The sequence below is a fragment of the Typopeltis vanoorti genome, chromosome 1, assembly GCF_054136105.1.
Source record: "Typopeltis vanoorti isolate ZY-2024b chromosome 1, IOZ_Tvanoo_1.0, whole genome shotgun sequence".
NCBI lineage: Eukaryota > Metazoa > Arthropoda > Arachnida > Uropygi > Thelyphonidae > Typopeltis > Typopeltis vanoorti.
In genome coordinates, this window is record NC_143549.1 from 188,503,878 (window position 1) to 188,519,497 (window position 15,620).

At 35.2% G+C, this 15,620-nt stretch overlaps 1 protein-coding gene across 1 annotated transcript in view; it reads left to right on the top strand.

Moving 5' to 3' along the window:
• Positions 1-15,620, top strand: part of Sec16 (endoplasmic reticulum export factor secretory 16) — a 627,195-nt gene that overhangs the window by 125,694 nt on the left and 485,881 nt on the right. The window contains exon 8 of the mRNA XM_090400384.1: positions 2,765-2,936. Within this exon, the coding sequence (XP_090256510.1) occupies positions 2,765-2,936 (172 nt within the window). The remainder of the gene's footprint in view (positions 1-2,764; positions 2,937-15,620) is intronic.

Below are 15,620 nucleotides of genomic sequence, written 5' to 3' on the forward strand. Positions count from 1 at the left end.
GGACAGTATCTTGTCCATCTCTCCCCTATTTCTTTTATGTTCATCAAGATTTCACCATTTTTATCTTTTGATTTTCTCTGCCATGGGCTCCATTTCTTGTTGATGTTTCTAATAATCTTATATACTTCTCTTGTTTTATATTCACCATAGTATTTATTGGTATCCGTGCATTGCTTCTCTAGCCATTTTAATTTGTCTCTTCTAACCACTGTCTTCACTTCAATGCATTTTGCTCTATTCTGTTCTTTCATTTCTATAGAGATCTCTCATAATCTATAATGCTATTTTTTCTTGAATTATGTTTAATATCTCCTGTGAGATCCACCTCTTCTTTGACTTCTCTGTTTCTAGGACTTTTTGTTCTGCTGCACTGCTGATTGTAGGCACCACTTTGCTGTTTCTATCCTCTGGTTCTTTTTTCCATAATGAATTTCATTTCTTCCTCGAGCACTTTCCATGTAATTTCCTCACTCAGTGTTCCCATATCTTTTTGACTCTGAAACTGTGGCTTCACTTGTTGCTCGAGCTTCAGATTGATATTGGCAGTCACCAAGCTGTGATTTGATTCCATGTCTGCTCCTTGAATTGTTCGACACTGCAGAACCGATGTGGCCAATCTCTGAGTATCAGGGTCTAGCATGTTCTTAGTTCTTCCATCTGGTGACTGCCATATTCACTGAAGGAAAGGATTCACTTCCTGTAGTCTTTTTGCTGGAATTGCGTGTTGCAAATTATCATGCCATGCTTCAAGGCAAATTCAAGCATTCTTCTTCCTCATTCATTGCTTTCTTCATATCCATATTTTCCCATTATTCTTTTCCATCCTTTATTGTCCTTTCCAATCTTTGCATTCCAATATCTTTCAGTAAGTAGTGTATCTTTCTTTGGTACTAATTTCAAGGTTATTTCAGTTGCTATAGAATAACTATTTCTTCAGTACTTTTGAAGTGTGTGAATAGACCTTAACTGCTATGATTTTAAATGGTCTTGCTGTAAATCATGCCATCATTATTCTTTCATTTACTGGTTTTTATCCTAATAATGCTTCTCTTCCTCTTTTACTGAGAAGAAATCCAACTCCTGGCTCATGTTTTATACTTTTGCCAGACCAGATGATTCTTCCACCGCTCATCTCCACTAACTGTCCACATCTCCACTAAGGATGTCAGGTCAGTATCACACCATCTCCTTGTAAAATAAGTCCAGCTTTCCTGTGGCCTACATGGTACGCACAATTCATGTTCCTACTGATAACTTGTTGCTTGCTAGTTTTAATTTTATTTCTTTCAGTAGCTAAATTGTTGATCCAGCCCCAATTACTGAGGTGGGTGTCCTGACCTTGTCTGGCATACTGTACTTTACACAGAAATAACCTTGAAATCAATGTTTTGTTTTTACAGTCAGTGCATTGACATTCATATGACCAACTTTAATGGTTCTTTCAACTGCCCCTAACATGGGAAACAGATGCTGTTTTCACCTGTCTACTATGGAGCAGACACACTGCTGTTGCCCTAAGAGGTATTTTATTTGTCTCTCACTCATATCTGAGAGGAATTTCCCAATTTGCCACCTGGGGATGTGCCCTCTAGGGATTTCGGTCTTTCCTGCAGGTTTATTATGTAGTTAACCTTAATTTGGGGATATTCTTCATACAGAAGTAGTCTTGCACTTTTCCTCTGTGTGAGCTACCTGTCACATTTAAGCATAGGAACATATACACTGAGTGACTAATTTATTAAAAGTATCATCTTAATTGTATATCAAACCACTGTCAGCTTTCAGAACAGCTTGGTCATCAACTTCTTGCAGTAATGACAAAACTACATAAGTATCTTACCTAAAGCAGACTTGATTAATTCCAGCAGTTACATCAGATTTGCTGGCAGCAGGATTCCTGTCAAGGTGATCCTCTACATTCCAGAAATGCCTTTAAGAAATAACATCTGGGTACTGAGGGAGCCATTCATTTCAGGTAAAGTTACTATTCCATTTCTGTAACAAGATAACCTGTTCTTTGACATAGTATTATCCTTTGTAAGGGGAGGTTTCTGTGGTTTAAAAGTTCACATGGCATATTCCAGTAATTGGACCACATTTTTTTAATAAGCTATATAAAACACAATGAATTAATAAAAGACCCGACAAGTTTTGTAAGTCGTTTGACTTACATCCTCAGGGGTAAAAGGTAACTTAAACTTACCCCTGAAGATGTAAGTCAAACGACTTACGAAACTTGTCGGGTCTTTTATTAATTCATTGTGTTTCATATAGCTTATTAAAAAAATGTGGTCCAATTACCGGAATATGCCATGGTATTATCCTGTTTGAGGTTTAGTGTATCACATCACTATCAGCCATGTGCACTCCACATGGTTAGCTGTAATGTTCACATAGATCGCAAGATTCATTTGTTACTCCCTTGCCATCAAGTATGCTTGATTGAACAATTCTTACATTATACAAGTGAAAGAGTGCATAATTTCAGTGTACTAGAAGTTATTCAACTCTGCACATCAACTGTTATTCTTTTCCATTTCAGCCGAGTTTTTTTTTTTTTGTATCACTTAAATTTTAAAATATGAATGTTAAATTTTTCATATAAAATACTAATTTTAAGTAGAGCAAAAATTGAAAATTGTGTGTGTGTGTGCGAACACGTGCACATGTAGATGGATAAAGAAATATTCAGCTTAAGATGATGAAATATTCTTATCTATAAAGCCGAAAAGTAAGGACAAAAAAAAAATTGATGTTTTTTTAGGGTAATGAAGAAAAAGAGGAATCCAAAAGTTGTGAAGAACCTGTCAATCAGCAGGTACCAGAGAATATCTTAGCTGCCATTAATGAACATGGTTCTCCCCAAGATAGAATTGTAATTAGAGCAAGAGAAGGGAGCCCTTTTAAACCTCCAAGTAAACAAATGGCAATTAGGGGTATGTAAAAATAGCAGTTTTTATTTTGTAAGTTTAATATGATTAAGTTAACTGTATATTCTGTATAAAGTTACACATAGACACAGTTAAAAAATTGATTTAATTAAGATAGATTAACTACAAATATTTTAACTTATTGTGGATCATTGTCAGTGTAACACAGATGAAAATTATGCAAAACAGAATTTTTCTCTTTCTCTCTATACCAACGGTAGGCAAATTGCGGCTCACGAACCGCATGCGGCTCCCAAAGCTACTCTGTGCGGCTCCCGAGACAATATTGGTTTTCATTACAATTTTTCCGAAACTTTTATATTAATAATCTATAGTAGTATAGATATTATGTGCCAGTATTAGAATATTTTATTTCGTAAATGCTTTAAAGATAAGTGTAAAAAAACAGATATTTTGAAACGTTAAATTTTTAGCTTTTAAATGGTACCTTCAAAAGGATTTTTAACATGGATTTTATTATCATATTTGGTTGGTAAAAAGCGTTTTGACATTTGATGGCCTGTGTTGCTCCCACCAAAATTAATTCCAAAAGTGACTACTATGATTGCTGCCAATATTAGAATATTTTATTTTGTAAATGCTTTAAAGATAAGTGTAAAAAACAGATATTTTGACACTTTAAATTTTTAGCTTTTAAATGGTACCGTCAAAAGGGTTGTTAACGTAGATTTTATTATCATATTTGGTTGGTAAAAAGTATTTCGACATTTGATGGCCTGTGTTGCTCCCACCAAAATTAGTTCCAAAAGTGACTACTATGATTGCTGCATTACCCACTGCCTCTGTTGCCCAGAATCTGCATCATCACTCTTCATGCAGTACACAAAAGTTACGCACTTGTGGTGGTAGCGGAACATAACTAGTAGTGTAGATAAGTACTTTTCTGATTAATAAATACTTAAGATTGATTTTAGTGGAAGTTATAAAACCCTTGTATAAAATGACTGAGCAACAGAAGAGTATAAAATGGAAATATGAACAAGAAAAGAGAGTGTTTAACCAACAATGGGAGGTCGATTTTGCTTTTACTGTTAAGGGTGAAAAGGCTCTGTCTTATCTGTCATACAACCATCAGCCACTTTAAAGCCAGTAATTTAAAGCACCACCATAAATGTAATCATTAAAAGTTTGCATCTGAATTTCCTTATTTATAAATACAATTTTAAAATAATATTTTCTGCAGCTCTTGAACATTAAAAAAAACTATGAAAAGTATTATATGTGGCTCTTATTACTGAAGAACTTGCCCACCCCTGTTATATACTCACGAAATTTCCAGGTAAAAACTCATGCTATTAGAATCGATTCAAGTGTGTATACATGTGATAGTGGACCCTGCACCAAGCAAGATAAAAGTGCTATAAAGAGGAAGAAGATATGTGTGATTTAAAAACAAAACAAACAAAAAAAAAGATGCATATGTGTAAATGTAATAAAAACTTATATAATTAAACAGTATAATTCTTAATAATAATTTCCCAGATTTTTGGCATGGAGAGTCCATTAGGCTGAGATGCCTTAGTGCTTTGGAACTTTGTTAGGCAATGCTTATATTTATAAAGCATTGCCTAACAAAGAACATCTATATAGTAATTTGGTGTTGTTCCAAAGGATTCTGTGGTTAGTTCTGCTACACCATTTGGTGTTCAGAAAGGCATATAAATACAGATTGGCTTGTTTGTCCAAAGTAGATTCTCCTGCTTGCATGGGAGTGAATATACTCCAAGTAGCAGTAGAGATAGAATTTTATCTTTTGGAGATGATATTAGAGAGAATGAATGAATTTATGGACTTGAAAGTTGAGGAAATATTAAACCCTTAATTAATATTTTCAGTAAATTAATTATTTTCAGTAATTCTTGGTGCCTTTCATAATGTGACACCTTTTTTGGCAACTTGTATGGTAAAGTGTAAGTTCTGCATCACTCCAACCTGAGTATTTACATTCTGGGTCTGGCTCCCACTGACGAGACCTCAAATAAGGTCGAAATCGGTGTGGGTAGTGACTCCCCCCCATAATGTATAACATCATACATTATGGGAAATACTAAAGATAGTGATCGGAGCATACTCCACCTTTACTACGAGTTGCCCCTGTCATGAAAGTTTTGCTTACGCTTGTACCTGCCAAAACGTTTATAGTTTCTATGTATATTCAGCACTAAACTCTTGTAGTTTCTCTACTCAGTTCTGAAGTAATGTTGGATTCAATATCCACTTAATTTGAATATTAAACCTTTTTAAGGCACAAGAAAATGCTGTCTTAATAATAATAATCCTTTAATGTACAGGATTATTATTATTATTATTTGACACCTCCAGGGACTCATCGAGGGAGGGTGCCTGCTCTACAACTCCGTTTCCACCATTCAATCACCAACGGCATCTACCGCCGACCACCACCACCACTGGTATTTCCACAGACAATCACAAACATCCATGCCCATGGCAGGATTTGAACCCGCAGCCTTTTGGCTGGAGAGTGGATACGTTATCCACTCGGCCAACCAGGCCGGCTAATGCTGGTTAATGTACAAGATGCTCGCGTAAATGAGCATTGTGTACACTAAAAGAAAAGAAAGTTTTGAAGTTCTTCGGCATTGCCCCAGTCTGAACCTTCTTTATAGGCACTCAGTGACAAAAATCTCGGAAATTATTATTAAGAACTGCTGTTTAATTATATTTTTATTACATATACATATGCTTCATTTTTTTTTACACACTCTCCCTCCCTCTCTCTCTCTCTCTCTCTCTCTCTCTCTCTCACACACACGCACACACTTTAATTGATCCTAATGGGAATGGTTTTTACCTTGCTGTTTTGCACCTCCATATAAGGAGAGAGAGTTGCTATTCTCATACCTTCATTGTTTACTTCTTTAATTTCAAACTATACACTGATGGGAGTGCTTAACGGTCAAAGCTATATAACTTAGAGGAGACCTCCACATAGCCTTTAAAGGAATGCGGAGAACCGACCAGGGTTTCTGACCTAATGTCCAATCCTCACCTTCTCGTGGTGCACCCTGTTGGGTATCTACTTGGATACTGAACGAATGAGGATGGGCTGGCAATTTGGGATTTAGCCGACCAAATTGTATTCTTATTGGTTAAACCAAAATAAAAAAATGATGGTACAACATGACAAAATTTCATGCCGGCTGGGGCGTCGCCCGGTTAAACAAGGCCCCCGTTGTTTTTGCCAGGGAACCAGGGCGAATAGCGAAAAGTCAGCTACTGGAACAGATCTGAAAACAAACCCCAACTCAACATCACCAGAGTTAAAGATCGGTACTATCAACGTAAGAAGCCTGAATGCCAGAGAAATGGAGCTAGCTGAGGAATTAGATAAGTACCAGATCGACATAATAAGGGTGACTGAAACAAAAAAGACCAAAACTGGTGAGATCTTTCTGAGCAATAAATACAAAATGTTATATTCAGGCAATGACAATCAAGGAAAAGGAATAGCCATAGTATTCAACACAAAATACGAGGCTAATCTTCTTGAATGGCAGTCAGTCTCAACTAGAGTGATTTGGGCAAATATGAGAATGGGGAACTGGACAATGAGACTTATTTGTGCCTATGGTCCCACAGAAGGTTCTACTAAGGTAGAAGTGGAGGAATTTTTTGACACTTTAGAAAAAGCAACTGACACAATGAAAAAGGAAAAGTTGGTCCTTGTTGGGGATCTAAATAGCAGAGTAGGAAATGATTGTGAGACATACAAAAATATTTTGGGAAAATTTGGAGAAAAGAGCAAAGCTAATAATAATGGCAAATATCTGTTGGATTTCTGCTCAGGACATGGACTGGTTATTACTAACACCATGTTCCAACATAAAAATGTGTACAAATTCACGTGGAGAGAAGAGGCTAGGAATAAGAAAAGTCTCATTGACTGTGTTATTGTTGATAGTGATGTTTTCTCCCTGGTGCAGGACACCAGAGTGTACAGAGGATTTGAAATTGGAAGTGATCACTATTTAGTCTTGAGCAGTATAAAATTGAATTTCATATTGAAAAGAATAACATGTAAGAAAGTTTTAAAGCGAATAAAAGTTGAGCAGCTCTGAGATGTGAACTGTAGACTAAAATACAGAAAGATTATTGAAAAGAAAATGAAAGAGTTTGAGAACAGGAATCAAACCTTGGAGATTCAGTGGCAAACTCTGAAGAAAACATTAATTCTGCCAGAGAGGCATGTGGTGAGGGTGTGTGCAAGGATAAAAAAATCAGAACTCCCTGGTAGACACAGGAAGTTAAAGAGGCAGTGAAGGAAAAGAAGAAAGAATATCAAAAGTTCCTGGCAAATAAGTCAGCTTTTACTCTTACAGAATACAGAGACAAATGTAAGAAAGCTAAACAGTGTGTAAAACTAGCTAAACAAAAGTCATGGGAGGACTTTGGCAAGAATATAGAAAATAAATATCAAGAAGGTCGCAAAATATTCTGGAGGTTGTTGAAGAAGCTTAGGAATGGAGGAAAGAGTGCTGTAAAAGGAGTTAGAGATGATAAAGGTGACGTGAAAACAGGAGAAAAAGATATCCTTGAGTTATGGAGTAATTACTTTGAAAAACTGCTAAATGAAACAAGCAGTGATAAAAAAACACTGACCAGGTATGCAGTCAGGAATACATATCCATACTTGAAGTAGAAAGAGCCATCAAAGGCTTGAAATGTGGAAAGGCAGCAGGAGTAGATGATATTCGACCAGAAATGCTGAAGTATGGTGGTATAAAAGTCTTACAGTGGCTGCACTGCATAGTTCAGAAGGCCTGGACAGAGGAACGAATTCCTGATGATTGGAGTAGAGCTGTCATAGTACCCATATATAAAAAGGGAAATAAAACTGAATGTGAGAATTACAGAGGTATTTCCCTACTGAGTGTTCCTGGCAAGATCTATGCAAGTATACTTGAGAAACGGTTGAGAAGAATTGTGGAAGAAAAGCTTGGTGAAGAACAAGCTGGATTCAGGCCAAATAAAGGCTGTCAGGATCAGATCTTCACTTTACGACAAATAGTGGAGAAATCATGGGAATATAACAAAGATCTGTATTTAAGTTTTGTCAATTTGGAAAAGGCAACCGACAAGGTGCCAAGAGAGAAGCTATTCAATACGCTGCAGTTATATGGTATCAATTGGGCATTATTTCAAGCAATACTTAGTCTTTATTTGAGTTGTAAGTCAGCAGGTAGAATTGAAGGAAGTACAAGAAGATGGTTTAATGTTAAATCTGGTGTAAGATAAGGATGTACATTATCCCCTCTGTTATTCATTATTTATATGGATCACATTATGAAGGAAAGTGGTATTAAACCTGATATCAAAATTGGAGATGTTAATGTCAGCTCTTTGCTTTATGCGGATGATGTTATACATCTAAAATAAATCCGCTACAAGTCTGCAAAATTCTCTGACTAAATTGAATAGCTGTTGTAATAGATATGGTATGAAGGTCAGCAATAAAAAGACAAAGAAAATGAAAATAGGCAGAATCGTTGAAAATGTCAACTGTGTTGTGAATGGAGAACCTGTGGAACAAGTAAAACATTTCAGCTACTTAGGCACGATTTTTACTGAAGATGGTGAATTAAACATAGAAATAGACAACAGAATCAGCAAAGCTGGTATGGTGGGAAGTCAATTGAATAAATTCATGTGGAATAAGAGAGAAATTAGTCGGAACACTAAATTAGCTGTATACAAGATGGTGTTCAAACCAGTTTTAACTTATGGATCTGAGAGCTGGGTCAGAAGTAAAACACTTGACCAAAGACTTAAGACCGCTGACATGAGAGTCCTGAGAAAGATTAGAGGCGTGAACAGATGGCATCAATAGCAATATCATATTAAAAATGAGGATATTAGGAACGAACTTGACATTGTCAGCATCCAGGAATGCGTTAGCAGAGCTAATCTCAGGTGGTATGGTCACTTAAATAGAATGGGAGAGGGAAGATTAGCAAAACAAGTGTTCTCTGCCAGGTTGGCAGGAAAACGACCCAGAGGAAGACCAAGATATAGGAGGATTGATACGGTACAAAGTGCCTTAGATGATAGAAATATAAGATCTGATAATGTTGGAGTCTTGATAAGTAACAGACTGATTTGGAGGAAAATTGTAGATAAGAAGTTAGTAATGATGTAATTTTTCATGTAGTACTGTCATATCCTGTACACCCCTTGAGGGTACATGGCAGGAATTTCATGATGATGATGAATTTGATGATGACACTGATGATGATCCATAATGCATGAATCAAAATATTTGTAGTTAATCTCATCATCATCAAATTCCTGATGCGTACCCTCAGGGAGTGTACAGGATAATTATGATAGTGCTACATGAAAGAGTTACATCATTAATAACTTCTAATCAATAGTTTCTTCCAAATTAATCTGTTATCTCAAGACTCCAACATTATCAGGTCTTACATTTCTGTCTTTTAAGGCACTTTTTAATGTAACAATCATTTTGATCTTTCTCCGGATCTTTTTCCTGCTAACCTGTTTCACTAATATTTCCTCTCCCATTCTGTTTAAGTGACCATACCACCTGAGATTAGTTCTATTAACACATTCCTGAATGCTGACAATGACAAGTTCTTTCCTGATATCCTCATGTTTAATGTGATACTGCCATTGATACCATCTTTTCACTCCACTAATCTTTCTCAGAACTTTCATATCAGAGGTCTCCAATCTTTGATCAAGTGTTTTATTTCTAAATGAACTCTCAGATCCATATATTAAAATTTGTTTGAACACTGTCTTATATACTGCTAATTTGTTCTGATTACTTTCTTTGTTATTCCAAATAAATTTATTCCGCTAACTTCCTACAATACCAGCTTTACTAATTCTGTTGTCTATTTCTATATTTAATTTACAATCTTCACTAAAAATTGTGCTAAATATCTGAAATGTTTTACTTGTTCTATAAGTTTACCATTCAGGACACAGTTGATTTTGATGTTTCTGCCTATTTTCATTGTCTGTCTTTTGATTGCAGATTTTCATACCAAATTTATTACAACAGTTATTCAGTTTAGTCACGAATGATTAATACATGTTACACCAGTACTAACTGCAGTTAATTGTAATCAAGCTATTTAAAATTTTTCATCTGTGTCTATATATAACTTATACAGAATGAATAATGCAGTTACTCTCAGTAAATGTATGATATAGCCATAGTAGGTGTAACCCAAAGAGCCTTACTTGTTTTCAGGGTTTTCTCAAATCGTGTACTGAATCAATAATGAAGACCTAAGAGCAGTATTGCTAACCACTGATAAGCTGAGGCTAGTTCTTCAGTTTTTAATTGAAAAAAAGATTTTTTTCAATTAAAACTTGGTTAAGAGTTATAGTTACTTGAATCTTAAAAATTTAGTTCTTAAAAACTATAAAGTACCTTTGACAATACATGTATAAAAATCATGTTTTTGTGTCAGATCATATTTGGTGTACCTAAATAAAACATTTTTGTGTGGGTGGGCTAACAGAATTCTTTCATATCTGATAAGAATAAATATGTAAGATAAGGGTAAAGATAAAATTGAGTTGACTTAATTAAGCAAAATTTCCAGCCACATTCTTGGTCATTTATTGCACTGTGGCAATAAGCAAATAGAACAGATAAAATGAGAAGAATGATGTACTATCTGTTTAAACTCAGAGAAATAGTTTACTCAAAATTACCATTTGATTTTAGTAGTAGTAATTAGGACAATGCTAATTATGTATTAAAAAAAAGAAAGAAAAAAAAAAAGAACATTTAATGTGACTACTTACCAGAATTTGGAAAGTTCATTCCTGTTTAGTTTTGATTAGTTTAATCCAATGTGTGCAAGACTTGCATACTCGAACTCTTCTCCAATAGAGTTATTAGAATTATTCCTCAGTTATTTCTTTGCATTGTTCTATGTATAATATCATATGCCTCTTACTGTTTTAAATGCTCCATTGTTTATGTTCTCAATTGCCTGATGTCACTGATGATGACCTGTAATTTTCAGATGCATATTGAAATATATGGCTATTAAATAAAATAAAGAAAAAAAATATATATATATATCATGCACATTTCCTTGTGCTATCATGTTAATTTATGAAACGTAACTTATGGCACAAGTAATCCCTAAAACAAGATTTTATGAAACATGGCCTTCAGTTTCTCTCCAGAAAGAAAACCTTGAAATATACATTGGTTATGTTCTATAATCATCATCCCTATCACCAATTAGACATTATTAAAACACCGGTGCATTGTACTGCTACCTTGTTTTTCATAAATGCTCTTTTCGAACAAAAACTTCAAATCATTAAATCCACTTTTCTCTAATGATTATATACATTTCAAATTACAGAAAAAATATAGTCTTCATTTCCAGTCTCCTCAAGAATGTTTTTACAAGTCAGTTCATCAGAATAAAAACGGAACTTCTTCAGCTTTAGAATAAGTTCTTTAATTCTATGTGTGTGTGTGTGTGTGTGTGTGTGTGGTGGGGGGGGGAGCTGTTTAAAAGTGGCATTAAGGTTGTATTTGTGTAACATTTGTTTATTTTAACTGACAGTTGATGGATTAAAGTTCTAAAAAGTTGCTGTATAGAGTGAATGAACAGTAGTGTTTCTGCTGACCTAGTTGGCAAGAGGATAGTACCTCTACACTCCAACCAGGCTCTGGTTCATTCTTTTCAAGTTACATGGTGATCAGCATTCATTTTGACAAAAATTATGGAGACTACTACCTTGTTAAGAAGAATTACTTTAATTTCGTGACATTTCAACCTTCATATTAAGGTCATCATGCCAAAGTGATAATTTCATCGACCATTATTCTACTCTTGTGACCTTCAGTAAGGGTGGGGGGTGACCTCTGTTAAGCTATATCCTATTTAACCTGGCCAGAGAAGAACAAATTTATATGATCTTTTAATATAGCAGTAGCCTTGGAAGAGTTGAATAATGCCTTAATGGCACTGTTTAAAGTGCCAGTAAGGCATTATTCAATTCAAATGCAATAAGGCATTATTGTATTTGTGTAACATTTTCTGTCTGATATTCTTTAACATATGAAATGGCTGCAGTTTTATTATTAGGTGCAGTCTTATGAAGAAAATTTGGTGATAGTATTTTTGCTGTAGCCATTTTTAAGTAAAGTATTGCTGATAAGTTTTAATTAATTCATTCTTAAGTGCTTGCTTATTGGAGCAAATCTTTAAAGCCTTTTTTTTTAATGTTTATGATGCCTAGTTTTTGTATTGGGTGGTGGTAAGAGTTTGTGTATATATTGGTTAGTATGTGTAGGCTTAAAGTAAACAGTGAAGAAAAAGTTGTTGCAAGGAAAACATTTGACAAGTGTATTCAGAAATGGAAGTGTGTTCTGACTTTTAATATAGCAGTTGTGAATTGTATAAATTTGTGTTGTTTGTTGAGGTGGAGTGGCCAAGATAACAACACATCATCAATGTACCAAAGCCAGACCTTGACAGTTTTAAAGTAGAGAGATCTAGAAGCACATTGCTCAAAAGCTACCATATAAAAGTTAGTAATTGGAGAAGGGGAGAAAACAGTGAGCCCATGGCTATATCCTCTTTTTGCTGGCAAAAAAGTATTCTGCCCTACACAATAACTAGAATATAGTACACAGACAATGAGTACCATAATACTGAGGGGGGGGGGGTTGTCCTGTAAAAGAATACGGAACTCAGAGGTGATGCCAAGTGCTGACTGTGGATCTGATCATAGACTGGTCTTAATGAAGATGAATATTTGCCTGAAAACAATAAAATTTAAAAGAAGTCAACCCCTAAAATGGATCTGCAAATGGTACAAAATCCGATAAAATCAAAATTTAATGAAAATGTTTCAGAACTGCTGTCTACACAGTTACAAAACGAACCCTCTCAGTGGAATAGACTACAAGCAACTATCATAACATCTGCTAAAAACCACATCAATAAACAGGAAGAAAGAAAAAAACCACAGATAACACAAAAGGTAATCAACCTGTTGTATCCCATTTTATGATTCTTATTCTATCTAGTAATTTCCTCTTATCTATGTTCTTCTATTATCTACGCACGAGATATTACAAAAATTTTTACTAATATCTAAGTTATTTCTCCCCTCAGTACCCCTAATATTTGTATTTATACTGCGCCTTTTGGGATATTTAGTTTGAGATATTATATACAAAAACAAGGAGAAAGAACTCAAAGATGTCTGAAAGTGAAACAATGTTGCAGTCGTGACACTTTATCTCGTTTCTTAACATTAATTTCCCGCGTGATTAGGTTCGTAATTTTTCAAGTGGTGCATTGGACAACAATTTCAGACAACTCTTTTATCATTGAACAAAGGTTTATTAAATTCCTTAACATGGTACAATTCAATTTTTGTGATTACTCAATTTAATGCTAAACTAAATACTTACAAACTAACATTAGCTTATTACATGTAATTAGGCTAAGATCCTATAACGAGCATTACGATCATGCCGCCATAACAATTCAACACATAAATTCACTTGACATGGACAAATAAGATTAATTTACACTATTTAACTACTCAAACTTAAGTAGATTAACTAAACCTTTTTCTGCACTAACACATAACTAGTATTACGATCATGCCGCCATACACATTCAACACGTAAATTCATTCGACATGGACAAAAAAGATTAATTCACACTATTTAACTATTCAAACTTAGTAGATTAACTAAACCTTTTTCTGCACTAACACACAACTATGACATTTCAACTTTCCTATACATTACAATAGACCTGCATAATTCTCAGGACACTTAATTATTCACATAACATTAACACTAGCCAGCTTACTTTTAATATATTCTGTCAGATACTAAAGTCCTAGTATAAATTTTCCTTGGTCACTTCAACAGTTCCGTATTAGAATAATGATACTTATCACAGACAAATTTTAGATAACATTAGATATGTTTTACAGTACCTTTCTTTCTTGGGGTTTTCATATGGGCCTTTACCTTCTTCTGATTGGACTAGCTTGGTATAACCTCTCCGATAATCTGCTAATCCTATGTTCCTTTTGGAGTTGAACTATACTCACACGGTCTTAAACTTTCGTAATTCAGGACACCTTTTGAATCATCTAATCGGCTGTGCCACTCGCGACGTGGATATCTATCTTTATAGCTTTCCCTTTTCCGTGGTTGTCACTGAAGTTGAAACACAAAGAATATGTTTCCTCTTCTTTGACTCTATGGCATTCTTCGCTTCTCACATAGGAAATACGGAACCGAAATTCCGCTCACTTTTGTTTCCATGTTGTGATGCCGGAGATATAACCCCCTATTTCGCCATTCAGGAAATCACCGTGAAATCCCTATGAAAGAGCTCGCGAAGGACCTTCTGGAACAGAATCAAAACCAAAAAGCCTCGTGGGGGGGGGTTCAACCCTTTTATACCTGCTCTCCTAACGGTACTTTTTTTTTCTTTTTTTTCTCTGCCCCCTACTTGTTTTTACTTCACCGACCAATTAGGGTGGCATTTTTCTGCCTAACGTCCTTTGATCGGCGAGCCCATAACGATGTCTCAATCCGGGAATCGGCCCTGAGCGATAGTCTGTTGTTTTCCTTTGCTAGCCTCTAATTTAATCCCCCTTCAAAAATTTTTCTATGAATTTCTTAATAACTTAATCTCTAGCCTCTCATATACCATCTCTTGTGACTAATCCTTTTCTGTCTTATTTATTTAACTTTTCTCATTTAAATCATATCACAATATTAATATTTTCTTTCTTTTGTCAGTTAGTTTAACAAAACCCTTATATTTTATATATTTTATTGGATGCAAGAATCTTTCTTTTTCTTTTAATTAATTCAACTATTATCCTTTATGCAGGGTTTTTAATTTATTTTATTTATTCTTCATGTAACACCATGATAGCTGAGAATTCTACATTCTTAAGATATCAGGTGTAACAAACCTTAATGATGAAAGAAGAACATGGGAAAAGAGGAGCAAATGAAGAGGAAAGGTTATAAAACTTTGGATAAAAGAATCAAACAGTTATTATTATTATTACTACGGGTGACTCCAAGGACTCCTTAGACTCATCGAGGGAGACCCTAAACATGTCCACACAACTATTCGACATTCTCACAGTATCTATCATACCTTGTTTTGAACTCATTCACTGTCATAGCACCCACAACAGACTCTGGCAGCTTATTCCACTCATTTACCACTCTAAAAGTAAAGAATCCAGCTCTAACACCCTTACTAACCACACACTTGCTCAGCTTCCATAGATGTCCCCTAGTCCTCCCACCACCAGTCCTGATCTCAAAAATATCCTCTGAATTAATCCTATAGAAACCCTTCAGCAATTTGAATGTCTCAACCAATTTCTGCAACCCACAAATCTTCACTCTGTTCTCATAAGGTTCATTCCATAGACCTGCTATCATCTTGGTCACTCGACTCTGGATCCTCTCCACCTCCTCCCCATCAAGAAGAAACCTAGGTGACCAAATCTGGGCACAGTAGTCGAGATGAGGTCTTATCAAGGCTCGGTACAGAGGAACAGTAACTTGCTTATCTCTGCTCGTCAAAGTATTTTTCAGCAACCAAGTGATTTGATGAGCTGATTTAGCCACTTTTGCAATGTGCC